This window comes from Rhinichthys klamathensis, unplaced genomic scaffold (assembly GCF_029890125.1).
Source record: "Rhinichthys klamathensis goyatoka isolate OS25496 unplaced genomic scaffold, OSU_Roscu_1.1 h1tg000372l_1, whole genome shotgun sequence".
NCBI lineage: Eukaryota > Metazoa > Chordata > Actinopteri > Cypriniformes > Leuciscidae > Rhinichthys > Rhinichthys klamathensis.
In genome coordinates, this window is record NW_026606879.1 from 1,497,486 (window position 1) to 1,525,334 (window position 27,849).

Below are 27,849 nucleotides of genomic sequence, written 5' to 3' on the forward strand. Positions count from 1 at the left end.
TTCATTACATTCAAATCAACTTCTATTACTTGCTCCCTTACTGTCATAATAATCACAATTGCATTGCCAAAAAGTTTTGATTCTTGAAGATGTGGTACACTGATGATTTAGTTAAACTTTATTAACTATGTCTTGTCTGGACTAATGTGACACTGTCACACTTTCAATTATTCACATTATTGCAGTGCACAACACAGCATGAAATAAAGATGTAAACAGTACATTGCTTCATAAACTAGTAACATTACTTGAAGCACAGTCAACATCTATAAAGTTTATCTAAGTAAAATGTCAAAAGTTAAACAATCAGTATTTTCGAAAGGCTCAAAATCATTAGACCACACATGACTAGCTCACCTGGTTTGTAATTGAAGAAATGGTGAATAGACAAATTTTTTTTAGGACCAGAAGAAAAAAATGGGGAAAACTTTACAATAAGTTCTCATTTGGTAATATTAGTTAATGCATTAACTACCATGAACCAACAATGAGCAATATATTCGCTTACACTTTTTCTTTTTTCCACATTTATTAACCGTTTTAATGCTATAAAAATGTTCACTGTGGTCCACAGTGCATTAACTAATGTTGAAGGGTTAGTTCACCCAAAAATGAAAATTCTGTTTCTTCATTTCATTTGAAGAAAATTAATTTTCTTCCGTGTGGGCCTCTGACGTGAGTTCACAAGAGCTTGAGATTAACTAATGTTAAGAAATGAAACCTTGTTGTAAAGTGATACCAAAAAAATCAATGGATATCACACACTGTATGAAATATATTGTGTGTTATAAATTATAAACTGACAATGAATTTACACTGGTGTCATCCTCACTGTAAAACAGTTTCGTTTCATAATTAAAATTAATTGGAAATCAGTTTTCTCTTTTTCTAAAATCACAACATTTATGACAGCCTGTTTTGCCACTTATGGAAGTTAAATAAAGCGCATTTTAATACAATTTATTGCTCACATTACATGAATGATAACTTGAATACATTTTTAATATACCGTAAAATATTGAGAAAGCAGTTAATTTAAATAAATAAGAGCAATAACAACTGCTAGACATTCAGCATGCTAAGTTTCAGTGCTAAAACTCTAAACTATATCTAATTAATAAGACAATTCATCATATTATTGTACACAAACACAGTTCCAAAATTACCTAAATACATGTTGCTTATTATAATATTTTAGACTGAAGAGAACTTTCAGTGTAGATAATAAAAACAGGCTCCTTTCGGGTGAAGCTTTTTTTTTTTCTGGAATGATTGAATTGACTGTCTGAATTACACTAAATGCAATTCAAAAATCCTGAAGAACAAACTATAATTCCCAGGTTTTACGAAAACTAATGAGGCCCAAAACAATTCAAGAACAGAACATCTAAACAGAGCATAATGTGACTTCAGGAGGTTGTCATGGTCGAAGGGTCAGTCCACATGGCTGCCACATCTCTGAACCTGCAGAGAGTATATAACAACAATATGTAATCACACTTTTAGAAAAAAAAAAAAAAGGGTCAACGGGGTTCTATTTTCATGGTCATGTTCTGTTTTGGTTTCGTTTTCATTGTTCCCTGTCACTGTTTTCATAAGATCTTGTTACTAGTTTGTTTCCATGGTTTCTGATTAAGTTACACACTTGTTTCTGGTTCTGTTGATTATATAGCTCTAACGATCTAGTGTATTTAAGCCCTCAGTTCTTTCTGTTAATGGTTCGTGTCATTGATGTTTATGTGGTTGTGTATCTACGTTTATTACTCCTGTGATTTCCTGTGTGTTCTTAGTAATTGTCAATATAAAAGTTTGTCTAATTCTCATTTATCATGCACTTACAGCCACGGTTTGTGACATCTATAGGGTTCTTGACTCAATTTTAAAGAACCCTTTATGCCAAAAGAAATTTTTTAAAGGAACACTCCGACTTTTTGGGACTTTAGCCTATTCACCTTATCCCCCAGAGTTAGAAAAGTCCATACATACCTTTTTCATCTCCGTGCGTGCTATTAGTCTGTTTGACGCACCCACCGCTAGCCTAGCTTAGCACAAAGACTGGATGTAAATGGTTGCAGCTAGCATACTAATCCAAATAAGTGACAAAATAACGCAAACATGTTTCTATTTACATGTTGTGATTTGTATAGTCACAGAGTGTACAAAAAACAAAGTCACATGAGACACAGACATATTTTAACCGTATAAATACTGGGAACTATATTCTCTGAAGGCGACTATATTCTCTGAAGGCGAAACACTGCTACTTGGGCGGAGTGATAACCGCAGCACCTGAGACGCGCCGTGGTGAGGAGCAGAGAGCGCGTCTCAGGTGCTGCGGTTATCACTCCGCCCAAGTAGCAGTGCTTCGCCTTCAGAGAATATAGTTCCCAGGATTTATACGGTTAAAATATGTCTGTGTCTCATGTGACTTCGTTTTTTGTACACTCTGTGACTATACGAATCACAACATGTAAATAGGAAAATGTTTGCGCTATTTTGTCACTTATTTGGATTAGTATGCTAGCTGCAACCATTTACATCCAGTCTTTGTGCTAAGCTAGGCTAGCGGTGGGTGCGTCAGATAGAGTTACAGCACGCACGGAGATGAAAAAGGTATGTATGGACTTATCTAACTCTGGGGGATAAGGTGAATAGGCTAAAGTTTCAAAAAGTCGGAGTGTTCCTTTAAATGATTGCATACTTTCATGTGTAATGGATTATTTCAGGTTTTTTTCTAGTGATAAAGTGTTAAAATTAATTAAAAGATAATTAATTAAAACTAAATCCATAAAGCACCTGACAGTTCCCTTTCAAAAGCTACTCTCAATGACTACGTTTACATGCAGCCAATAACCCGTTCAAAACCGGGATATTAGCAATAACCCGGTCGCGCATGGCCATGTAAACACCTGCAAAAACCCGAATATGCTTATATCCCGGATTTTAAAAACCGGGATATGATACCTAGGATACCCCTTTTCTAACCCGAATTTTTGGTCATGTAAACGCGCATCGGCATATCCCCATAGTGATTTGTGTTCTGCGCATGTTCTATTCGCAAGGAATCTTGGTCTTTTGAGTAGAGGAACTTCTCGGCGCATACAAAAACCTGCGTGCAGTATACCGGAAGTAAACATGGCGAGACGCAGCACAGCATACTTTTGGAGCGAGGTCAGTACCAGCACCAAAGCGCAAACAAAGGCGATCGCTATCTGCCCCGAACTATTCATTATCCGCGTGCTGCTGCTGTTGTTGTTGTCTTTGGATACAGGAAGAAGAATCGGAAATGACGCATAGTGCGTCTTAAGGTTGTCCGTACGTCTTGACGCTAACCGTGCGTCGCCGTTTACATCGGGATATTGCAATTCCATGTATACAGGAGAAACTCTCTCTTCTCACGCATGTAAACATTCCTAATGTTTCAGAAACCCGAATAGTGACCTTAACCCGACCATAACCCGAAAATTGGCTGCATGTAAACGTAGTCAATGCTGCACTTGATTTAAGCGCAATGGGAAAACATGTTTCTTTGACCAGTTGTGAAAACATGCCAAGAATTTGGCTTAAATAACCTCTGATGATGACATCATCAGAATGCGCACGTCAGAGGCTATAAATGGACGTGTGACAGGTGCGCTCATCAGGTTCCTTTGTCTTCAGAACCACATTGTGTGCCGTGTGTGCTTTTCAAACCTCTTCTCAAACTATCCCTTTTGCTAGGAGTTAGTTTTGTCACACAGGAAAAAGCCTTTTCTCACTCTCTTCCTCTTTCTCTGAAAACGAAAAAAGTTAAAAAGAAAAGAAAAGAGAATCATGTTGAGAGAATCATCAAAGAGATGCGTGCCGCCCTGCTCACGGCCCATTTCAGATGATGATTCGCATGAATTTTGTTTGGGAAAAGCACGCTGTAGCAGCCCTTTAGGACGCAGAATGTGAGCACTGCGAGTCATTCCCCATCAAAGTGCTCTGCTCCAGACTCGCCCTAGGGAAGAGCGAGCCTGCATTTTCTGTATTTCCTCGATGATGAAATCATTGGGCTCCCGTGTTGATCTGGCTTAGGAGCGGGAGACGGGTCCTTCCCTTTCTCTCGTTCTCTCTCTGGATCGCGACGTGCTCTCGTCCGCTGCTGAAGATGGCGCTTCTTTAGAGCGGGCAGAGAATGTGGGTTCTCTTCTCAATAAAGAATCTACTGGCTCGGATCTTGCGTCTGCAGAGGCAACGCGCAGATTACGGGTCTGCTATATATGTATATAATGCGAGGGAACTGAGGAGACGGGAGATTCCCTTTCTCTCTTGTTCCTATGATCGTGTGCAAACAAATTGTGTGTGTTTGCAAGCAATGATTTCATGATTCTCTGTTGAAACTGCTCTTATATGAAGGCGAAATAGCCATCTGGAGATGGACTTTGAGAACGCCACCTCCAAGCGCTTCTTTTTGTGACGATGAAGCACATGAGGAGTTACTCGAGGTAGTCACTCATGCAGTGGCCAGATTACAACTAGACTGGCCACAGGAGAAAGAGCAAGCGCTCGAAGTTAGAGAATATTTCTGTCCAGGGATATGGGCCTCAGCGACGGTCTCTCCCCTTCTTCAAGGACCTTCTTGATGACTTAACTCATTCACGGGGGAAACCTTATTCTTCACGTGTCTTTGTGCCCTCGACGTCGACGTATTTGACTATCGTGGGTGCAAGGGCAGGTGGTGATACGATGATGCCGCTATTTTTTGGTTCCCCAAAAAAGATGGGGGGATGTGTCCAATTCTAGACCTTCAATGGTCTGAACCGTTCTCTCAGAACATTCAAGTTCAAACTGTTGACAGTCAAAATGATTGTCTCAAATTCAACACAAAAATTGGTTTGTCACAATTGACCTCAAGGACACATATTTTCATATAGAAATTCTGCCACAACACAGGAAGTTCCTGAGATTCGCTTTTGGGGGCGAAGCTTACCGTATGGTAAGGGTTACGCGCAGCGGGCTTCGTACCCTTTCTATGTGGCTCAGACCCCTATTCCTCCCCTTGGGTCCCACTCTAGGTGCGTGTTGTCATTGCAGGATGTTAACGACAGACGCTTCCCTGACAGGCTGGGGTGCGATCTTAGATGGCTGTCCAGCCCAAGGGGTCAGGAGAGGCCGTCATCTCGATTGGCACATCAATTGCTTTGAATTGATGGCTGCATTTCTGGCCCTGAAATACTTCCTCCAGCCGTTAAGGGGCTACCATGTCCTGGAGCGGGTGGACAATACAGCGATAGTCACTTACTTCGATAATTCAATGTTAGGCTGCATAGATTAGGTCAGCCGGAACTGGGAACACTTCCCTTAAATCTTGATGTACTCGTTACATCATAAGAAGAATGGCATCTACGCTAACTTTAGTGTCTTTGTTTATCCCGAGGTTTTCCTGCAGCCTGCCGGATCCAGGCCGTATCCAGATCTGACGAAGGAGTTTCGCCTGGACCCGATGACAATGCAGTGCTGAAGTGTCAACTATCCTCTCCCTATGGAGGATCCCTTTCCCACTCTACAGATAAAGCGTTGTTGGAAATCCGGTTTGCGTACCTCGAAGTGATAAAATAAAATTCTGTATCAAATTTATAGGCAAGACAAGTAGTTTGTTTAGGCATGGTTTGTTGGGAAATTACAAACCTGCCCACACATATTCAAACGAATTTAACTATAGAATTTAACTATAGAATAAATTTTTAATGCGCATGTGAATGCCATCCGGTCACAGGTTCGTGTTTAAAGTCTGTTTAGAGAGAACGCCGTCGTCTTAGTGGCCCCTAATGTCATAACAAATGATACTTTTGCGGGAAGTGAATCAATCAAAACCAACTTTAGCTGGAAATAACATTATTCAAAAATCGCTATAAAGCCAAAACAATCTCTGTTACCGTAAATTGTATGTTTATCTCTGTAAAACTGCTTTGAAACAATCTCCATTGTTAAAAGCGCTATATAAATGAAGATGACTTATATAAATCGCCAGGGTGGACTGCGTTCATGCCGTTTGAACAAAATAGCGCAGCAGGTTTCTTCTTTGGGTTTAGGACAAGTTCCTGTCCCTCTGGCGGATTCACATTCCCAGAAGCATGAATGTCAGAGCAGATTTGTGTCCAGACAGGAGGTCACACATGGGAATTGGAAGCTCCATCCCGATGTGGTCAGTCAGATCTGGGAAACATTTTATGAAGGAGAGGTGGACCTCTTTGCTTCACAACAAACAGCGCAATGTCAAATTTACTTCTGACTCACTGACTCCTCCAGCCTCCCTGGGTCTGGACGCCATGGCCCAGTGCTAGGGCTCCCTCCACTAGAAGAATGTACGCCCTTAAGTTCTGCGTCTTTGAAAGATGGTGTACTATACATCATGGAGACCCAGTCCACTGCCAGATTATTTCAGTGCTGGAGTTGCTGCAGAAAAATCTGTCAGCAGGCACATGTCCTGCTACTTTCAGAGTATTTGTGGCCGCCATTTCATCTTGCCATGCTCTGATTCAGTTTCTGATTCTGATTTTTCAGTGGTTGAAACACCCTCTGATCGCACGTTTCATTCGCGGAGCTAGGCGACTGAAACCACCCGTCAGAGTTCCCTCATGGGATTTAGCCGTGGTCCTTGTAGGGCTAGTCAACAACCCCTTTGAACCATGCACTAAAGTCAGCGCTGGTCAAACTTCTGACTCTAAAGATGGTTTTCCTTATGGCTATCTAGTCACTAAAGAGGATTGGAGATTTGTAGGCTCTGTTGGTTTCGCCAGCCTGCTTAGACTTTGCCCCTGGACTGGTCAAGGCTATTTTGCACCCTCACCCCGACTATCTTCCAAAAGTTACATTTTTGACCATACATCCGGTCAACCTTGAAGCCTTTTGTCCTCCACTGTTCACTTCGCCGGAGCAGGAAAGACTCCACTCACTGTACCCAGTACATGCCACGGCCACCACAAAGTAGACTGTTGCATTGGGTGAGGGATGCTATTACTCTAGCCTGAGGCACGTGGTCAAGCTTCACTTCAAGGTTTTAGGGCTCATTCTACCTGGGGGGTTGCGTCCTCCAGGGCTTTAGCCCTTGCAGCAAGTATGTGATGCGGCAGGCTGGTCCTCTCCGCACACATTTATTCGATTTTATAGTTTGGATGTTCATGTTACTCCGCGCTCACATGTCCTTTAGTCGACAATGCCCTTCTCGTGTTTGTGCGCACACTACACAACCTTGAGGGGTCCAGACACTTCCAGTGCGGCGGCGTTGGTATTCTCGTTCATAGTGCTTAAATCAAGCGCAGCATTGAGAGTAGCTTTTGAAAGGGAACTTCTCTGGTTACTTGACTGTAACCCTGTTCCCTGAAAAATGAGATGCTGCGCTTCTTTGCTACGCTGGTGGCGTGTCCAGGACGTTTTTCAGACAAAGTGACCTGTTGAGCGCACCTGTCACGCGTCTATTTATAGCCTCTGACTTGCACATTCCGATGACGTCAACATCAGAGTATTTAAGCCAAATTCTTGATGTGTTTGCCACACGTGTTCACAACCGGTCAAACAAAGATGGTTTCGCATAGCGCTTAAATCAAGCGCAGCATCTCGTTCCTGCTTTTTCAGGGAACAGGGTTACAGTCAAGTAACCCAAGACAAACCCTTTAATGTTCTATAGAACCATTTCTATAGAAGAGTGCATGTACTGCATCGAATCAATGACAAATAAGAGTGTTCATGATAAAGAAGACAAAAAAATATTTTAAAGATCTATAAATGTAATCTTTGTTTTCATGTTGGTTTTATTTGTTTTTGTTTTTTAGAACATTTGGTGTAACCGCAAAAAGTAATAACATATACTACCATTCAAAAGTTTGGGGTCAGCAAAAATGTTTTTGAAAGAAATGTATACTTTTTTTCAGCAAGGATGCATTAAATAAAAAAATAACAGTAAAGACTGTATTTCTATATTTAAAAAAAAAAACCTCTTTCACACTTCCACATTTCATTAAGCACCACAAGCATTTTCATATTTTAATAATTAGAATGATTTCTTGAATATTAAATTAGCATATTAGAATAATTTCTTACGGATCATGTAATACTGAAGGCTGAAGTAATGGTTGTTAAAAATGGAGCTTTGCCATTTCAGGAAAACATTTTAATTGTAAAATGAAAATATAAAACAGTTATTTTAAATTGTAATAATATTTATTATATTACTGTTTTTATCAAATAAACTAAACCTTGGTGACCTAAATAAACATAAATGTTGAACTAACCTTGCCTTGTCATTGAATAGTTAAATGTTTTGATAATTTTGACCTTGACTTACAGTCCTGAGGGTCTGCATATTAGTGTTTTTTTTTATAATTTATTACAATTAATTTTAATTAAGAAATGATGTGCCTGATGAAGACCTGATCGTTTGAAACATTAGGCTGTTCATAAATATATACACTCACCGGCCACTTTATTAGGTACACCTGTCCAACTGCTCGTTAACACTTAATTTCTAAGCAGCCAATCACATGGCGGCAACTCAGTGCATTTAGGCATGTAGACATGGTCAAGACAATCTCCTGCAGTTCAAACCGAGCATCAGTATGGGGAAGAAAGTTGATTTGAGTGACTTTGAACGTGGCATGATTGTTGGTGCCAGAAGGGCTGGTCTGAGTATTTCAGAAACTGCTAATCTACTGGGATTTTCACGCACAACCATCTCTAGGGTTTACAGAGAATGGTCCGAAAAAGAAAAAACATCCAGTGAGCGGCAGTTCTGTGGGCGGAAATGCCTTGTTGATGCCAGAGGTCAGAGGAGAATGGCCAGACTGGTTCGAGCTGATAGAAGGGCAACAGTGACTGAAATAACCACTCGTTACAACCGAGGTATGCAGCAAAGCATTTGTGAAGCCACAACACGTACAACCTTGAGGCGGATGGGCTACAACAGCAGAAGACTCCACCGGGTACCACTCATCTCCACTACAAATAGGAAAAAGAGGCTACAATTTGCAAGAGCTCACCAAAATTGAACAGTTGAAGACTGGAAAAATGTTGCCTGGTCTGATGAGTCTCGATTTCTGTTGAGACATTCAGATGTTAGAGTCAGAATTTGGCGTAAACAGAATGAGAACATGGAACCATCATGCCTTGTTACCACTGTGCAGGCTGGTGGTGGTGGTGTGGGGGATGTTTTCCTGGCACACTTTAGGCCCCTTAGTGCCAATTGGGCATCGTTTAAATGCCACGGCCTACCTGAGCATTGTTTCTGACCATGTCCATCCCTTTATGGCCACCATGTACCCATCCTCTGATGGCTACTTCCACCATGTCACAAAGCTCTAATCATTTCAAATTGGTTTCTTGAACATGACAATGAGTTCACTGTACTAAAATGGCCTCCACAGTCACCAGATCTCAACCCAATAGAGCATCTTTGGGATGTGGTGGAACGGGAGATTCGCATCATGGATGTGCAGCCGACAAATCTGCGGCAACTGTGTGATGCCATCATGTCAATATGGACCAAACTCCCTGAGGAATGCTTCCAGCACCTTGTTGAATCTATGCCACGAAGAATTGAGGCAGTTCTGAAGGCAAAAGGGGGTCCAACCCGTTACTAGCATGGGGTACCTAATAAAGTGCCCGGTGAGTGTATATATATATATATATACACAGTATATATTGTATTGAGCTGTAACTTCAGTGTGCAGACAATATTTTTTCTTGTTCATCTGTTTTTACTAGTTACATGTTATTGCTTGCTTTGAAACTCACCTGGCATTTATGAGGTACTGTGCCAGGCTGATGTTGGCAGGTGTTCCCGTAATGGTGATCTGACGGTCTGATGACCCCTCCATGGCATTAGCAATTTTGATCTGAGCCCCAGACATCTGACGGATTTCATTAATTTTGGTGCCCTGACGTCCGATTATGCAGCCTATTAGCTGCAAACATAAAGCAGACAGATTAAAATCAGTTTGGCTAGTGAATGACTCTTCCTTACATTCTTCTTTAATACAATTGTCCAATGAGGGGGTTCCTGAAGACAAAGAATTATGCTCACATCATTTGGAATGGTGAGTTCATGAGTACTGGCCTGTGAACTGGCATCCACACCTAGAAACAGAAAGAGTGGGAGAACTGAGAAACACAGAGAATATTTTATGCAACATTAACCATGTTAAAACCGTACACACTGATTAAAACCTGTTAATTGGTTAACGATAAGTTCCCTTAATACGGTGATATGTATCACCGTATAGTAAGGGAACTTAACGTGAGTTTTGGTAGTGGAAAAAATCAAGTCATCTTAAAATTTACAGTGAAAAACCATAAATTGAAAAACCAATTTCCTGAGTGACACTTCACATGATGGTTTTTCATTGAAATATAATAGTTTTTCTTATCAGTTATGTACATTAGGGTTTTATGTTATACCTTATGTTGTTAAATGAAAATGAATTGCATTATTTTAGTGTTATGTGTGTTACCATGACGCTGTTTTGTATTTGTGTGCATGACACTGTGTGCACCTATTTAGTATTTACCTCAGCTACTTGTAATGAGTTTTGATTCTACATGGCCTTCTCATTACCACCCGAGCTTTTTGGTGGTTGTCAGTGTATTATAAAGGAACAGAACAGATATTATTACTTAATATACTAATAATAGTTAGTATATTAATATTTTATCAATTAATGAAATATGTTTTTTAACTGCAAATTTAAGTTCAATCTGTAAAACCTAAAATGTTCGTTCTGCCAACCACATCTGCCTTTTTTTAATTGTAAATTTCACACAGACTTTTCTTTTCAGTGTAATCTCTCTGTGATCTGTTTATAATGTGACCGATCTTGCCTATCCATCCAAACGGATGTTTGCTCTAGTCTAGGGAGAAGAGAAGTGCCACTCTATAGGATGCAGTAATGCCTGTTCACAGTTTTCTTAAAGGTTCACTATGTAACTTTTGTCCCTCTAATGGATAAAAAAAGAAAACCACATGCAGTTTGCATGAGAACATTGTTTTTCTTCTGCGTGACTGTGTGGATGAATACGACCCTTCACAATAGATAATGGCTGCGTCATAGCATACTCTCTTGAGTAGGTACTTATTTTGAATAAGTAATTACTTCACGACTGCTAAAAAAGTATGTTCTATATAGTATGAATGTGTGTAGTATGACTGAAATCTGGACATACTACATTCGCCATGATGTGACCTACCAGCGTCAGTTGTTTCGTTTCACTGCCATTCATAAATCCTCTCCCGTGGCCTCATGGGATTGTAAAGTATCCATCTTATGCACACTTCAGAATCTCGCCGGAAGAAGTAGGTCATCCGGGTACTTTTTGACTACTCTTTTATGAGTACTGTGAATTTGGCCATACTTCTTTTTTTCACATACTGTTTTTGTCCTACTATATAGTAGGGAAGTATGCAATTTTGGATGCAGCCATTGTTTTACAATGAACTTTGTTAGAGAGCTACATATCTGTTCAATAAAATACCTTTCTCACCTGTAGGGGTGTGCGATATTGACAAAAAAAATTATATCTCGATATTTTCTGGGATTTTCTCGATAACGGTTATTAGACAATATTTTGCTGAGTGTGTTTATTGTGTTGGTACTTTGGCAGGTTTAGGACTGTCGTGGACAGCCGACTCCTAAAGTTTTTGATATTCTTCATACTCTGTGTTGTGGTCAGGTCACAGTAGTGACAGAATTGTTTTTTCCCAATATGTTTCAATTGATTTTTACCTAATATGGGCATTTTTACCTTTTATAAAGCCATTTTTTTAAACCTAATTATATGCATGCATGCATCATCTTTTGTGTCAATTTCATAAATTTAATCAAATTCAATTATACAAATAAGACACAATAGGGCTGTTACCAATCAAATGAAATCAGTATCAACAAAATTCATCTTTGCAATATTGAATATTGATTTTTAAAATGATTTAAAACAAGAAAAGATACTTTAAATGTGAAATTGAAACCGCCAGTAGGTGGCAGCAAGTCACTGTTAATGAGCGAATCATTGAGATTCAACCGATTCATTCAAACGGCTGATTCATTCAAGGAAAGAAGCATTTGACTATCTTAAAGCTGCAGTCCGTAGTTTTTCCTCTTTGTCGCCATCTCTGTTTTCTTGCATGTACTTGCTCGAAATCAGCAACTGCAGTTAGTCGCGGAATTATCAACTTTACGTGGGTTGTGCCTCGGCACGGCACAGCGCGGATAAATCCAATGTTTTGCAGAGAATGTGTGGCTGTCAGTCACCTCACGGTGTGGATACTGTCATTCGGAATCACCGATTCTACTTTTTGGAAGTATGACCAACATAAGAATTTTCACTGGAAAATGTCATCTGAACAAGTAAGTAACATCCACTTTTGTTCTGACCAACTAAGGAAAAAAAAGCATTGCAGTAAATCGTGCTGATTAAATCTAACGATCGCTTATCATATCATGTCAAACCGTACAAATTATACTTTGTTCTCGAATTGTTAATGTTAACAACATCAGCATTGCGTGACTACATTTAATGCCCTTCCGATATTTATCCTTGTTTTCGCATGGGTCCGGTTGCAGTCTCTTTTTTTCTGTAGCCACTCCGAAGTCCGAAGTCTTTTGCATTTTACAACGGGTGAATCTCCAGTTGTCACTGGTGATTGTCGTTTGAACCTTTCTGGATCCACCATCCAATTAAAAAGTTTAATTATATCAAGTGCTGTGAGAAAAGGCTATAAATCTCCACCTCCAGCATCCTCACACGCAATATAGCCTACTAGCCGAGACTCCTTCTTTATGTGTACAGATGTGACGTAAAGACGCAAAGATGATGCTCGAATCTCCCGCGGAAATCCACCAGTACCACTGTAATTAAAAACATTATTACAAGCTTACCGTTTTGAATCAAGCTAAGGCAAGCAGATAGTTTTGAACACTGGCTGCATGTACTTGCTCAAATTTATTTTGGATAATTTTTAACCCAAAAAAGTTAAGGACTGGAGCTTTAATCTATCCTAGTCAACTTATTTGTTCAAAAAGCTGATTCACTCAGTAAGGAAACACCGCAGTGTGTGGCTTTGTTTTGAACTATTTTCATTGGCGAAATAGAGCAAAAACAGGCAATATGGTGTCTAAAATGTAAGTCACTTAATATTAACTTCTTGTTTATTAAACTTGTATAAAATCAATATCACATTTGTTATCATTCTGATATTTGGAGAAAAACTGCACTCTTGTGATATTTATTATTAAATGATATAAATAAAGACTAAATTAAAGCATTAGAGTGAAAGCGTGCACTCTAAATGCGCACCCGCACTATTCTAATCTACAAGACTACATCACATACAGTAGAGTATGCATGCACTGTCTGTGTGAGGGATAGGCTATACTTGATAATGTCAAATAGCACATTGTTAAAACAACAATTACGATATTATCGCAGACAATATATTTCACACACCCCTACTCACCTGTTGAGTAATAAAATGCCATCTCCGTGTCGCTTTTACAGATTTCAAAATCCCTCAATTCTAGCCATCTCCGAAAAGCCAAGCCAAGCCAATGTTGATTCTCGTTTTATTACGAGCTCTGTCGCGTTCTCTTTTTGCCAGCAGACTCTGTTCATTTCACTCGGCGGCCATCTTTGAAATACCTCTCGGGCAGTCATGCACAAATCCTATGTCTTTTGAAAGGGGAAAAATCTAATTCTCCAAAGCTGTTCACCAAACTTTAGATTAAATTACATATTTGAAATCACCAATGAAATCTGACAACAACTGGCTCATAAGTGTTGTTTCTTATGCTCAGACAGCATAAGCTTATTTTTTTTGGCTAGACCAGCCAATGCGTGTGTGCAGTCTTAAGTCGAGTCTCAGAACACTGATTCTGTATTCTAATTGGCATACTATCCTTCCTAAATAGTATTCAAAATTAGAATTTGTGTGTCTTAAATTGTAGTATTTTGAAATGAGAATTCCAAAGATACCTGGATGGTCTACTTTTTCCAGTTAGAACTCGAAATGCAGATCCATGCACACTCTAATGGCTAATATTGCCCATTGCACGTTGGATGAGTATTCGATTAGAACTACAAACACGAAAAAAAAGTGTTAAACTACAAACATGGTGATTGTGCGAGTCTGACTGTTAAGTAGAGGTTTACAAAAAGGGGTTTGAGTGATTAATAATCAGTATCTAACCTGATGAAAAGATATTTATGTTATCCACATTATATTTCATCTGCAACAGCATTGTGAACGTTTGTAAAGATACGTTTGGTCATTAACTTTTAAATGCATCATTATGTAAATTGCAAACAGATGACGAGAGTTCTCCACATGAAAGACTCACGATTGGCAGATCAACGTGTTTCTACAATTCTCTCCAAAACGATAGGACATTAAATTAAATTGATGTGGAGGACTTTAACTGTGTCAAGATGATTGACAGGGCAGTTTACACAGTGACATGTCAGGATGCATGTAACTAAGCGACAGAGCTATAAGTTAAAGATACAATTATGACGAAGCAGTATGTCCCAAAGCTTGTCTATACTGCTACACACTCAAAAGTATGTACTTTTTCTTTACTAAAACTACATACTTTTAGGGCATGGGGTGAATTCAGGTTGATTGGGTCAACCAATCAACCTGAATTGGGTCAACCAATCAACTTGAGTTCACCCTAGTATAAGTAGGCAAATTGGGATTCTATAGCAACTGGAGCTTGCAGCTGCAGTGATGCGATGACTTTACAGACCGGCAATTGGCTCTTTTATGTAGAGGGTGGGACTTATTCCGCAATATTGCGTGCTCTGCACTTTCTTCCTTTCAAAAGTAAAATGAGTGCACCATCTTTGTATAAAGTCTTTGAGTCAAAGTAGCTAGAGCAATTTTTCTTTTGTTAGGGATGTGACGAGAAATGCATGGGCAAGTGCGTCTCGAGGTCTAAAGTATAAACACTTATAATAGGCTTACCATAGTGAATCAGGGTAAGACAAAAACACGTTTTGGAAGGGATTGATGAAGTATTTACTCATTATTTAAATATTTTAAAATTATGAAATAATTTTCTAACAAAAAGTTACATAGTGTACCTTTAAGTAAATTTAAATCTTAAATGCAATGAAAAGTATATGATGGATTGTCTAGTTACCCATCCAGGGGGAGAAGAGTGAAAGACAAGAAAGTGAATGAAAGACCTACAGGTATATAGTGAAGGGTGTGTAGCGGGAGGGTTGGGTACGTACCAGGGAAAGCGGGGGTGGTCTGTCCGAGGGAGGTAAAGGGGGTTTGCTGCATAGCCAGCTGATGAAGCTTTGTCAACTGCTGGGGGAGGGAGGAGGGTCAGTAGTACACCTAAGAAGTTATCATTAAATAAAGGAGTCCTGCTTGGACCTTTACAAACTCATCTAGACACTAACAAGGGGAAGCTGTGAGAAATCTCACGTATGACTGCCTTCTATTGAAAACACATAAATATAGACCTATCAATTGTATGAAATAAAGCAGGTCATGAAAAAGAAAAAGCAAAGGTATCAAGAATGTTACACTAAAGAGGGATGAAGGATTAGAAGGTACATTTTACTCACGTCTGGGTGTGGAATGGCATATTGTCCCTGAATGGTGTAGGTCTTAGATGGAAATGGAAAAGAAAGAGAATTTTCAAACATTATCAATGTACATAGAGACGAATGTAGTCAATGTACATACACTTTTTTAAAGATTTGTTATATGTTCAATGATAATTAAATATTATGAGTGGAACACATGCATGGGGCAATTCATTTCATGGACTGAATGAACTATGTGACATGAAATATAAAATTTCACTACAAAAAAAGTTACTATTTAATAATTTTTACACACAGGAGTCTGCATTGGAAATATAAAGTCGTCAATGGATGTAGTTCCTTCCATTTTGTGCACAGAAGGGTGAATGTTTTACAGCTTGAATTTATTTAATAATTAATGCATTTTACAAGATTAACACTTGTTATTTTCTAGTTTATTAATGTGAAGCTGCTTTGAAAGCACTATAAATAAATAACTTGGCTTGACTTATGTACATGAAATGCAAGGAAGATTTAGGATTTTGTGCACAAAAAAGTGCTCACATTACATTTCATCCGTTGATTAAATCCAACTACATTGATTTTGTCTTTCTGTGTACAAATTGCATTAAAATGTAACGGTATTTTGTCAGAATTTCTTCAAGTGTTTAATTCAATCCAATTACCAGGTTACATTTGTTGCCCCAGGAATATGAATACTTGTTTACAACTTGGAATTGTCTGTAGTTGTAGTGTATATTCTGACCATACTTACAGGCAGAGGCTGATGCTGCAGTAACAAGCTGAGGTTGGCTGTGGCCGGAGCTGTCAGTGTGTCTGCTCTTACCTGGCCCCCAGAGAAAATGACTGGTGCAGTGGCAGGCTTCGGCCTGTATGGAATTGTAGCACCTTTGGGTGGGGACTGGCAAAAGAAAAGTAAGGGTAAAAATGTAATAGATCTGGGTTTCCCAAACAGGGGGGTTCATGAGGGAACTGCAGAGGGTTTGTGAGTTTATGAAATGCTAATAATAAATTACATTAAATGTAAAATTAAAATAAATAAATGGGGCTACACGATATAGCCTGGTGCGATTATCAAATCAAAGGCTGCAATTTAATTAACTCTATAGTCTAAGCATGAAGCAAGCAACACATTTCATTATTACAACTATCAAATATTATTTATTTTTATTTTACAGTATAACAGTAAAATGTCTTTAATTTTTTTATTAGAGTTAAAACTACTTTTACTACTACTGCTAGTACTACTACTACTAATAATTACAACAACAACAACAACAACAATAATACAATTATTACTACTGATGTCAGAAAACAGTAAACATGCAAACGTGTTGTTAAATTATCAACGTAAAATCTCAGGGTCCGTATTTTTTATTTTTTTTTACATCTAAGGGGTTTGGCTGATAAATAAGTAGGGGAATCTTTGTAATACATGACTACATGGTTACCAAAATGAGACTATGATTTAACTCTCTCTTTGATGCTGATATATAAATCTGAACATCTACTGTAAATCTGTGTCAAAACAAACAAAAAAGATTCCCTAGGAATAATTCACCAAAAATTCAGTCATCAGTTCCTCACCCTCATGTTGCGATAAACCTTTATGACTTTTTTATTTCCACAAAATAAGCTATTCTGAAGAATGCTTCAGCTTTTTTTTTTGTTTATACTATGGGAGTTAATGGGGTCCAAACCTTTTTAAATTCCAAAAAAAGTCTGTACAGATACCGTGAAATGAATCCATACATCAACATTAAACCTCTTTGATTCTTGCATACCCTGATGTCTGGCAACATGTATGTGTGAACTGATCAATGTCTGATTTGTGAGTTAATAAGAGTTACATTTGATATGTTTACACTACATTTATCTCATTTTTGTAGCATGAAAGTTTTGTACCCCATTGACAAGACCATTTGAAACATTCTAAAAAATATCTTCTTTGTGTTCCACAGAAAACTGAAAGCCATATTTGGAATGACAACAAGAGTTGGATGAACTATTCCTTCAACCTCAAAACCACTGTAATTGGTCTTTTCCTTACCTCCAACATGACCACACAGATCTGCTTCACACACTGGATAATGGCCTCTGGAGCACCTGAGATCGTGACTGCACGTTCAGTGGAATTGGGCAGCATGTCTCCAGCCACTTGCACCTGAGCCCCTGTAGACTGGAGAAAAGCACAGTCAGCCAGGATAGAGACCCCTAGCACACAGAAAGTACCATACTTGTTCCTGTATATCTAAGGCATGGTAACATTTAGAATTTTGCAGTTGTAGTTGTTGAAGAATGATGGCATTGTTTGGATATACTGTATGCATTGTAATAAAATGCACGTTATAAAATTTGTGGATAATAAAGAAGTTATTAGTTTAAACATACCTCCCTCATCTCCTTGATCTTGGAGCCCCCCTTCCCAATTAGAGAGCCACACTGACTGGCCGGCACCACTAAGCGCAAGGTCACTGGAGGCTTACTTGTGGCCTGGCTGTTGCTCATAGAGTTAATGATATCCTGGGTACAACCAAAACATCAGTTACAGTTTTTATTGACTTATTTTGGGGTTTTAATTGTAAATATAACATTTTCATTCAAAAATGATGTCTGATACTTCTTCAAACTTGTATGCGATCATGGCGAAGGCCTTGAATATGGCATCTGTGGGTCCTGTGATGGTAACTATCCTCTCTGGGCAGTTCCCCTCTGAAATATTTATGCGTGCACTACTCTGTAGAAACAGATTGTCTAGTTTTTTAATAACCATGTTGCACTTATCACAGCACATACAATTATTTGTATCATTACTTACTTCCTCACGCATCTTCTTCACAGTTTCCCCTTTCTGAAAAGAATGCATTGTTTGATAAAACACAGACTGTTAATGCTTATACAAATTTTTGCTAAATACATGTTAAAATCCATTCATTAATTTAATAACTGACTGATACAAACTCAAGGGTTTGCAAGGATTGACTTGGAGGCTGAATGTAGCAATTTACCTTGCCTATGATGCTGCCAACCTCCTGCAAGATAAAAAGAGAATGTGTTTGGTAATTACGAACTTACAATCCAATTATTGTGCAGCCTAAAACACATGTATGGGGAGCATAACACATATGTAAAACCAAAGAGCCTTAAAAAAGGTTCCTGTGATTGTAAAGATCATATCAGATTTTTGTTAGATCTATTTTTTAAGGCCTTTTCGTCCTCTTACAAAACATACTGTGTCCACAATCTATTTTTTTAATCACTGGAAGAAGTATTAACATGGAGTAGTAAATTTTGTATATTGAAATTTTAGATTAGGTGCATGTTGTTCTTGTACCTTGCCGTGCATTAGGAGCCTAATAGTTAGAGTGACATTGAGCCCTCCTTCAGACTGCACTTTGTTGGGCTCCATGGTGAGGATATAGGATTGGGTGAATGACTTAGGATCTTACAGGAGCAGTTCAAAAATGCAGGGGCCAGTGGTCACCACACAGTCACCTAAAAGTTCAAAAGAAGCAAACACACAAACAAAACCTTAAATGCTAATTTTTTATATTTTCATCTTGAAACAAAAGCAGATTAAAATATATTATTAGAAATCAGAGAAACAAAGGTTTTATGGAGTAATCTGAGTCATTTAAATTCTTATACTGTACATCTTCCCACGTTCTTAAAAATAAAGGTTCTTTACTGGCATTAGTGGTTCGAAGAACCTTTATCATTCAACTTTCCATTGCACATAAGATACTTTATAGTGGAAATTGGTTCTTTAAACTGTTCTCTGAGAGATTTTTTATTTTATTTTAGAACTGAAAGGTTCTTTGGTGAACCAAAAATGGAAGAGTGCAGGACCAAGTTTTGGTTGGTTAACATCAGTGGAGTTTATAATACACTCTTAAAAGTAAATGTCCTTTATTGGCATTGTGTCACGTTTAGATTCCAGAAATGATGAAGGCAGGTCAAGAGTTTCAAAATAGTAACAAGGTTTATTGACAGAAGTGAACAACTTGAGACAGAGTGCATAGAAAACACCAACAATACCGGACAAAGACAGAAAGGAAATGAGCCTTTACTTAAATCAAAGATAAGGAACTCAATAATGATCAGCTTTGATAATTAAATCAATATCCATGGTAACAGATGACTGGCAGGAAAACTAGAACAAAGGAGACAGGAAACAGACGATAAACAAACTAAAAGTCCATGAAGTGAAACTAACTGAAAATAATCTTGACTGAACGCCTCCATCCAGGAAGGAACAAGGGTTGAGACCTCCAAAGGGACGTGAGTATGGGAGGAGTGGCCAGGTGGTACAACAAAGCACAGCCAGGGGTGTATTTCCCAGACAACAACGTAACTCGCTGCTTACTGTACCATAGTACGATGCATCATTGAAGAAATCAAGTAGCTAGTCATGACTATTTCCCGAAACCGTATTGTCGCAAATTGGTCATTCAACCACGTTGGTTAATGATGTCATGCAGGTGGTGGAGTAATAACTTCTTTTAATAAATCTGTTTGAGATCGAATTAATGCTAGATGTTTTGCTATAAATTATATATATTTTTTCTCAGTTATTTTGTTTAATTTCCAGATTCAATCATAGGCTCGTTCTTACGTACGGTACTAGAGCACATTCGCACATGCACACACTTCAAAAACGGTGCTTTAAATCTCTTGACAAACTAAACAACATAAATGACATTTGTATGTATTCTAAATAAAAGATACAGATTGCACTGAATGTCAGCTTGCTTATTTTGCTCAAGATAAGTATTTATTGAGTCCACATGTCATGAAAACAAGAAACTATGCCCCTAACCACAGATCGAGAGCTGTCGTTCCAACCACACAACTTTGCGATGCTGTTTGCGAATGTTCGTTAGAACGATGGTTTCGGGAAACACTGACTCGTTTGACTATGTTGATAACGACGGAACTTGGGACCATAATTGGCTAACGATGCTTTTGGGAATCGCACCCCAGGACGATAGCCCAAGGTGGAATCAACGGGGGGAGGAGCCATGGTGGAGCTTTGGCTGATGACACCTGGGGGACGACTAACGGAGATGAAGCCATAGGAAGTGGAGTCCAGGGTGCAGACGGAGAGCAGATGGGGATGGCCCAACGCCATCTCACGACCAATTCGTACAAATTCGAAAGAGTGTTTAAAAGGTGGCTAATTTGTACGAATTCGTATGACCTCACTCGTAGGAATTCGTACGATTTGTCTAAACCCTCGTGATGGGTAGGTATAGGGGCGGGGTCAGGGGTAGGTCATTCGTACAAATGCATACGAATTGGGCAACTCGTAAAATATATACGATTTAGCAAAAATCATACAAATTCGTACGAGTGAGGTCGTGTGAATTCGTACGAATTAGCCACCTCCTAAAATTCGTACGAATTGCCGTGAGATCGGGTTGGGTGGCCATCACGATGGTCCAGGAGGCCGAGGCGGAGCCACAGCATCAAGCGTCTGAGGTGAAGCCAGAGTGCCTGAGGACTGAGACGGAGCCGCTGCGTACCCGGAGGGAAGGCAGAGCCCTCTGGAGGCGAAGGGGTGGAGAGATGGAGCGCAGCAGATGGCTTGAAAGTCCGTGGCGCAGGCAGGGTGACATCTGACCAAGGTGGAGCCGTACGGACGACAGTCTGCCGACAGGTCTGCGGACCAAGGTGGAGTGACAGGATTAGCGGCTGGAGACGGAGCCAGGGGATCCACTTGCTTGGATGAAGCTGGTGACCGGAAGACCAGAGGCATAACCACACAATGGCATGGTGTTAGGGGAGAAGTCGATGGGCTGAAGGGAACCAGCGGAGGCGGGGCTGACGGACTTGCTGAATAATGCAGTGGAGGTGGGAGAGGGAGGCTGGGCGGGATCAGCGATGATAACTCCATCTCAATACAAGACGATGAAAAAGGTATTATGCTGTGCAGGACCAGCAGCGATGATGAAGATTCAGAAGTTATAAAGCAGGGCAGGGTGGAAAGTATTACCTCCATTTCCCAGTCTATCAAGCACTCGTCAGTGTCCAGCTCCACCAATGTCCCCTCTGTCACGGATGTTGTATAGGCTCACACACCTCAGACTTACTTTGGGGCTTTGGCTCCGCAGCGGATGTGGCTGCAAGCCAAGGCTCCTTAGTGTGGCGGGCATAAGCTTCCCATCTGCGATGGGCTCTAGTTTGTAATCTGTTTGCGGCATGGAGGGTGGCTGGCTGGGCTCTGGACTTGGCTGCGTGGTGGGCTTTGGGTTCGGGGTAGGCATACTCCAGACACTCGAGAACTGCTTCTCTCCATGTTTCCTCCTTCAGATCAGATCCCCAATCAAGAAAAGAGACTTCAAAGTGCCATTATCATAGTTCGTTCATTCTGTGATCTGGCAAAATTGAAGTGAAAATTCAAACAATGGAAGCCCAGCACATGCAAGAGCAATAAACTGTTTGCCTTGAACCATAATCCTTTTTAGGTCTGGTATTCTGTAATGTTTAGATTCCAATGATGAGGAAGGCAGTAGTGATGTAACATTTGACACTGAAGCTTCAAAATGCGTATCGAGTACACAGCGCAATTTTTCATGAAGCTCCGTGTTGGAGCGCGTATTGTTTTCAGAGAAACACGTGATCAACGAAAAGCGAAGCCTCACTTTCTTTCCAGTTCTGGAATGCTTCACTTTGCGTGTCGGAATGTTTGAACCCAGACCACTAACACTAACAGACTACAGTATTTTGGAAGTTTAAGTCCATTCACTAACAATTTTTTTTCCATAAATAAGCCTATATGTTACATGATCATATATTCTGACACATGCAGCATAGAAACCATAAAATAATTAGACCAACATTTACTTGCATAAAACAACTCTGTTGGTATTAGTATAATTATAATTAGTATTAATATAATTGTTACATTTAATTTATTGCCACACATTAATATGTGAATTATATTATCAGAAAACTGAACATTTAACGTTGTCAGGCTTTTATTTGTGGTTAATGGATAAAACAACAGAGCTGTGCTCATAAACTTGGCTGCTATAAATTTGACCTGCCACAAGATGCGGCTGTATTCGACACTCTTGATGCTTCAAATCTTTTTCCGAAACATTCAGGGGAAAGCCTCAGTGCTTCATGAGGCTTCATTTGCCCATCCCTAGAAGGCAGGTTAAAAGTTTCAAAATAGTAACAAGGTTTATTAACAGACACAAACAACATAAGACAGTGTGCATAGCAAACACCAACAATACTGAACAAAGACAGAAAACAAACGAGGAACTTAAATACTCAATGATAACAAACTCAATAATGATCAGCTGTGATAATTAAAGGAATATCCATAGTAACAGATGACTGGCGGGAAACCTAGAACAAAAGGGACAGTTAAAAGACAACAAACAACCTAAAAGTCCATGAAAGTGAAACTACCTGAACATAATCGTGACACATTGATGGTGAAGAACTTCCTTTTAGAACCTTTTATTTTTCAGAGTGTATCTGGTGAAAGCTAAATCACTAAATCTGTCCATAAATATAAAGTAATGCGTTGAAAATTTTCTTGCAAACAATGTATAAATCACAAATATGTATTTTGCAAGGCTATTAATAGCATTAAATAATTATATATTATTATTACAGCAGCCTTTGATCTTACAGATTAGGATAGTCGCTAATTAATGAATTGTGTGTGTTTTGTACTTGTATGCCATTAGCCAAGTTTATCAGCAGGACATGATTTTCCTGTGGCTGCATAAATTCATGGCTCAGGCAGCTGAATGAAATAAACAGGTAATATGTGTATCAAATAAAATGTTGTTTTATTGTTCAAACAAGAGAGTATAGACTATATAAAAAAGAAAAGCTTTTTGGAAAAACAGGAGACATTAATCTAAATAAGCTACATGTCTCAAAATGTTGAGAATGTTGCTTTGCACATATCAGACCAGCAGGCAGTGGTAGCAAGGGACAGATAGAGATGGATGAGATCTAGCCAGATGTCCTCCAATCTCCCACAGGATGCCAGATTATGCAAAGACTTTAATCCAGATTAACAACATCCAGCGGTTGGTGTCCCTCTTAACAGCAAAACTAATCTACAGAAATCCACTACGATCCGTGCCAGGCCTGAAGACTAGAAGCGAATGGCAATTAAACTTCCTGGGTCATAAAAAAAGAAGAGGTTGCGTGTCATTGAGACAATTCACATCTTTATGATTTCAAATATTGAAAGCTCAAGAGCATGTTGAACAGTATATACATTTTGGAAGATTTTTTTTTACATTTTTTATCACAGTGATGAGGGAGCATTATACACAACACATTTTCATAAGGGCCAATCAGGCCAAAACAGATGGCATTGTTTTGTGCAAAGGGGATCATAGATGAATCAGACCTACTAAAGAGAGTGTGGACAGGAGCTTTGTTTTTGCATTGTTATCTAATTAGAGTTTTGCTTCTTTCTGATGTGATGAGGTTGTGCAGAAAACAAAATGGCCACATATGGCACCGTTTGAGGCATGTTTGCTTCAAATTAGCAAACTCATTCTGTTTTTCAAACTCATGTTTTCATCGTTTCTACACATGAACACACTGATACAAAAGTCTATGCACTAACAAACAGAATCCTAGGTTTCTTGTTCTCTTTTATTAGTAAGTTAGACATTAGCATTATATAGTAAATATGCTGCATTATGCAGCCAGTCTGGTTCTACCAGAATGCTTGAGGGTGCTAAACACTATCAAAAGAATGTACTGTAGGATCACCCTCAGCGAAAACTGTTGTAATAATATATTAGCATAGCAGATTTCACTGACTAGCTAAAGCACACACCACAATCATTTTCCAAATCAGTCTTCTAATTTGCTGTTGTAAATAAGGCATGCTTTCATGCCAACAACATACACTTATGACCTCAGCTTGCACATATTGATGGTGGACATTTTCACTGCCTATTTTTTTCGTTTATTGCTCCAGGATAAAGTTGCCTGTAACTGTTGGTCTGGGATAAGTTTCACAGAGCTAAATCCAAACCTTAACGATTAGTGAAATGTAAAAGCTGACTCTGTATCAGTGATTGCAGACACCTGCTATCTCTTGCTGTGTTTACAGTATGTGCAGAGAAAACGTATTAATTCCTGAAATTATTATTATATATATTTTAGATTTAAACTATCAATGAATGTACTATTTAAATTGTTTTTTAAATAAACAAAGGCGGTGTAAAAAATAATTTAGTATGTTTTGATATTAAAAATGATATAAGCTGCCCTTAGAACGATCTTCCTCTTTAAAATACATTTTACTGCTCTGTTCTATACAATCTTCTTGGCCATTTCTTTTGGTTTTCACTGGCACGTTGTATGTTAGTTACACCCAACCCAAAAGTCAAGTCTGGTTTGATTCAGCCATTCTTTTTTTTTCATGGTTTTCATCCTTTTTTTATACTAAGACAGCAAGATCATGTCTGTTTAATATTTTTTTAAATACTATTGCACAATTTATCAAGTATTGACGTTATAACACTGAATGTAGAGTAATTACGTATTATAATTCAACCTCACAGTCCACTGTTGTAGGCTATTGAATAACAGTGGTACAATACTTAAGTACCATGGCTTACATAGTTTAACTATCAGAGAACCCCCATTATTTTCAGAAGCACCATCAGTGATTTAGTCCTGTGCATATAGCATTGTAAGAGCAGCACTGCTCATGACATCTGATTGGGAAAGTGGGTCAAGCTTTCTACTAAAGAGCTTCTGGCCTCTTCCTCTGTAGCGGCTATTAAATTAAGCACGCTTTGTGCATGGCTGAGCAATGCTCAGAAAAAGCTCCCCCCGTTTCCATTGCGCATCTCTGCACTGCATTCAATGTAGAAATTTTTTTATTGTAGAAGAGGGTCTTCCCTCTCTGCAATGTGACTAAGGTTTTAGTTCCAATAAAGAATGACGTCTCTTATTTAAACCTACCGAGGCATGAACTGCATTGAATACAGGAAGGAGATATTAACAATGAGAAACCATTAAAAAGAGACTTTTTTTAATCAGACTTTATTTGTATTATATACAATGTCCTTAATTGTAACTTTTAACTGTAATTGTAACTTGGTCATCTTGCAACATGCATGAAGGGAAATGATTTCTGGAATTTATTGTTCCATAATATATATATTTTTAATATATAATTGTCATATAATTTTATAATATTGTCCTGTCCACTGTGGGATTATTTAATTATTTAATTACTGTGATTGAACACAAACCCACAATTACACCGAGACAACATTTAGAAAGGTGGTTTTATATTTAATAAACCAACTAATTAGTTAGAATTCAGGAACAGTAATAATAAAACAAAATTATTTTCTGAAACCTGTGATCCATCCAAGAAATACGAAACATAACATTTTCTTGAATGATATCAGTTCTACTTACATTGTCACTGTCTCTGTAAAGCATTCACTCAGTTTGATAGCTTCTAACCGTGTAAAATAATGGAAATTTAGTGTACACTATATGCTATGTTTTAGCATTAACTTATTTAGTTGAATTTTTTTTATGTTGCATAAATGTTGCATACTCATGGATAGCCAAAAATGACTTTAAGGTTTAAATCAGATTGTGAATCACCCAGAAAACCAAGTGAATGAATTGATATAGCCATTTTATGATGATGATAATCTGGATAATGGCTGTACAGTTCCTTTTGTTCTGATATTTTCAGTTCTGATCAAAGTCAATTCCGGCACAATGCCACCTCAACTATCTGTCACATACAAAGGCGGTGCAGATATACACAGACAAGTCTCGTGGTAATTACCTAGTAATTAAATTATCCAACATAAGCTTAGTTAAATGTACATATTGTTGTGCAGGCAGCAGTGAGGAAGAAATAAAGGACATCTAATTGACCAGTTCTCCCAAGAGATAGCCACACTTTTCTCAAACATATATTGCTCTTTTGTATTTGTTTAATTAGGTGTAGTGACTCATTTAGGAATGTCCTCGAGAATCAAATCCAGCCATTTCCGAACAATGTGCAGCAAGGTTTAAACAATAGTTGTAGCGATTCATGAATTAATGATGTGTTTGACCTACGGGCGGCCTAGAAAACAAAACTAGTTCCAAAGCGAATACGGTAAAGGTGTTTTAAACCAACATCTTGATCATTTTGTAATGCTATTTATAGTAAGATCAGTGAAAATTAAGTATAACGTCAACATTTGTGTGTTTGTTTTCAATCAAAATAAATGCAAAAATACATTGAGAAAAAATATCATAATTTGTAGGTTACATATTATTAATTTCCATTGTATTTCAAATTTTGATTGCATATCATAATAAACATGCAAAACAAAACATCATACTAAAACAACATCAGAAAACCCTAAATATAGAAGCATGAAAAGAGGCTTTACCTTTGGTGCTACTGGAAGCAGATGGCCACCACTTTCGACGTTTGCGAAAAGATTAATAAAAACCGAACGACAGGCAAAGGGAAAATTATTTTTTCCCTTTCCTCTTGGTTAACTCAGATTGAAAGGTGGCATCCAATTGGCTAGAAGATGGAGTCATGTGAACACAATGTCACAACACGTGACTTTGTGGCGAAACAGAATGATGACAAAATGCAGTTGGACTAGAGTGATTTTGGGGTTCGGTTTTGATCTTCGGACAGTGTTGTGAAGAGCTGAAAGCGGGTCAGGAGACCATTGGTGCAGGGGCACAGGGGTTTCCCCTCCTGCGAGATATTCGGATCTGTCCAATGAGACACTCTGATTCAGCAAAAACAATTGGATGACACTCATCGGTGTCATCCGTGTTCTTTACCCATAGGGTGTCCTGGTTATGATGATATATTTACTCCTACAATGAGTAACATAAGTAAATCTCCTAATCACCCCCTGCCCCACATCAACAAACAAAGCACCAGTGTTTCAAACCAAAGACATAGAGTATAATAGTTACTAACTTCAAAACAACACTGACCACTTTCCTCAGTGATATTAATAGAGTATTTACATCTTTATATTATACAGCACACAGTCGTGAATTATGATGACGGGCTGTCCTTTAATGTTATGTTGCTGCCCCAATGTACTCCACTTTCAATTTTATGCTCAAGCCAGCCCAGAATTACAATGAGCTTTAGCGTTCTCCTCCATGGATTAAGTGACCCAGAGCAAATCCATAGCGATGTCAGGACAGTTATGAAGGGATTAAGCTCAGTCATTATGACTGAAGTACTCCGTTCAGAAAGTCAGTGTAGGCTACATATATTCTATA

General features: G+C 38.7%; 1 protein-coding gene across 4 annotated transcripts; it reads right to left on the reverse strand.

Moving 5' to 3' along the window:
* Positions 1 to 771: 771 nt before the first annotated feature.
* Positions 772 to 27,251, reverse strand: LOC130069633 (poly(rC)-binding protein 3). 4 transcript variants are annotated; one of them, XM_056233623.1, is made up of 13 exons: positions 26,982 to 27,249; positions 18,905 to 19,065; positions 18,579 to 18,602; positions 18,389 to 18,421; positions 18,191 to 18,307; positions 17,962 to 18,093; positions 17,621 to 17,749; positions 16,325 to 16,471; positions 15,589 to 15,630; positions 15,247 to 15,325; positions 10,043 to 10,095; positions 9,754 to 9,923; positions 772 to 1,464 (listed from the first exon to the last, which is right to left on the reverse strand). In XM_056233623.1, exons 2-13 carry the CDS (start codon positions 18,977 to 18,979, stop codon positions 1,410 to 1,412), a joined length of 1,056 nt encoding a protein of 351 aa, XP_056089598.1. In that variant the 5' UTR covers positions 18,980 to 19,065; positions 26,982 to 27,249; the 3' UTR covers positions 772 to 1,409. The 4 variants fall into 4 exon arrangements, with proteins under 4 accessions (XP_056089598.1, XP_056089599.1, XP_056089600.1 ...); XM_056233624.1 differs by having other exon boundaries at positions 15,247 to 15,322; positions 26,982 to 27,248; XM_056233625.1 differs by lacking the exon at positions 772 to 1,464 and having other exon boundaries at positions 9,750 to 9,923; positions 26,982 to 27,251.
* Between the last annotated feature and the right edge of the window lie 598 nt (positions 27,252 to 27,849).

Bases quoted from the DNA above. Each gene is read 5' to 3' on its own strand.
- LOC130069633 (XM_056233623.1), bottom strand. From the start codon at position 18,979: ATGGAGCCCAACAAAGTGCAGTCTGAAGGAGGGCTCAATGTCACTCTA. The intron at 18,094-18,190 runs GTATCAGACATC...GGTTGTACCCAG, and splicing joins TCGCATACAAGTTTGAAGAA to GATATCATTAACTCTATGAG. The intron at 9,924-10,042 runs GTGAGCATAATT...TTATGTTTGCAG, and splicing joins AACTCACCATTCCAAATGAT to CTAATAGGCTGCATAATCGG.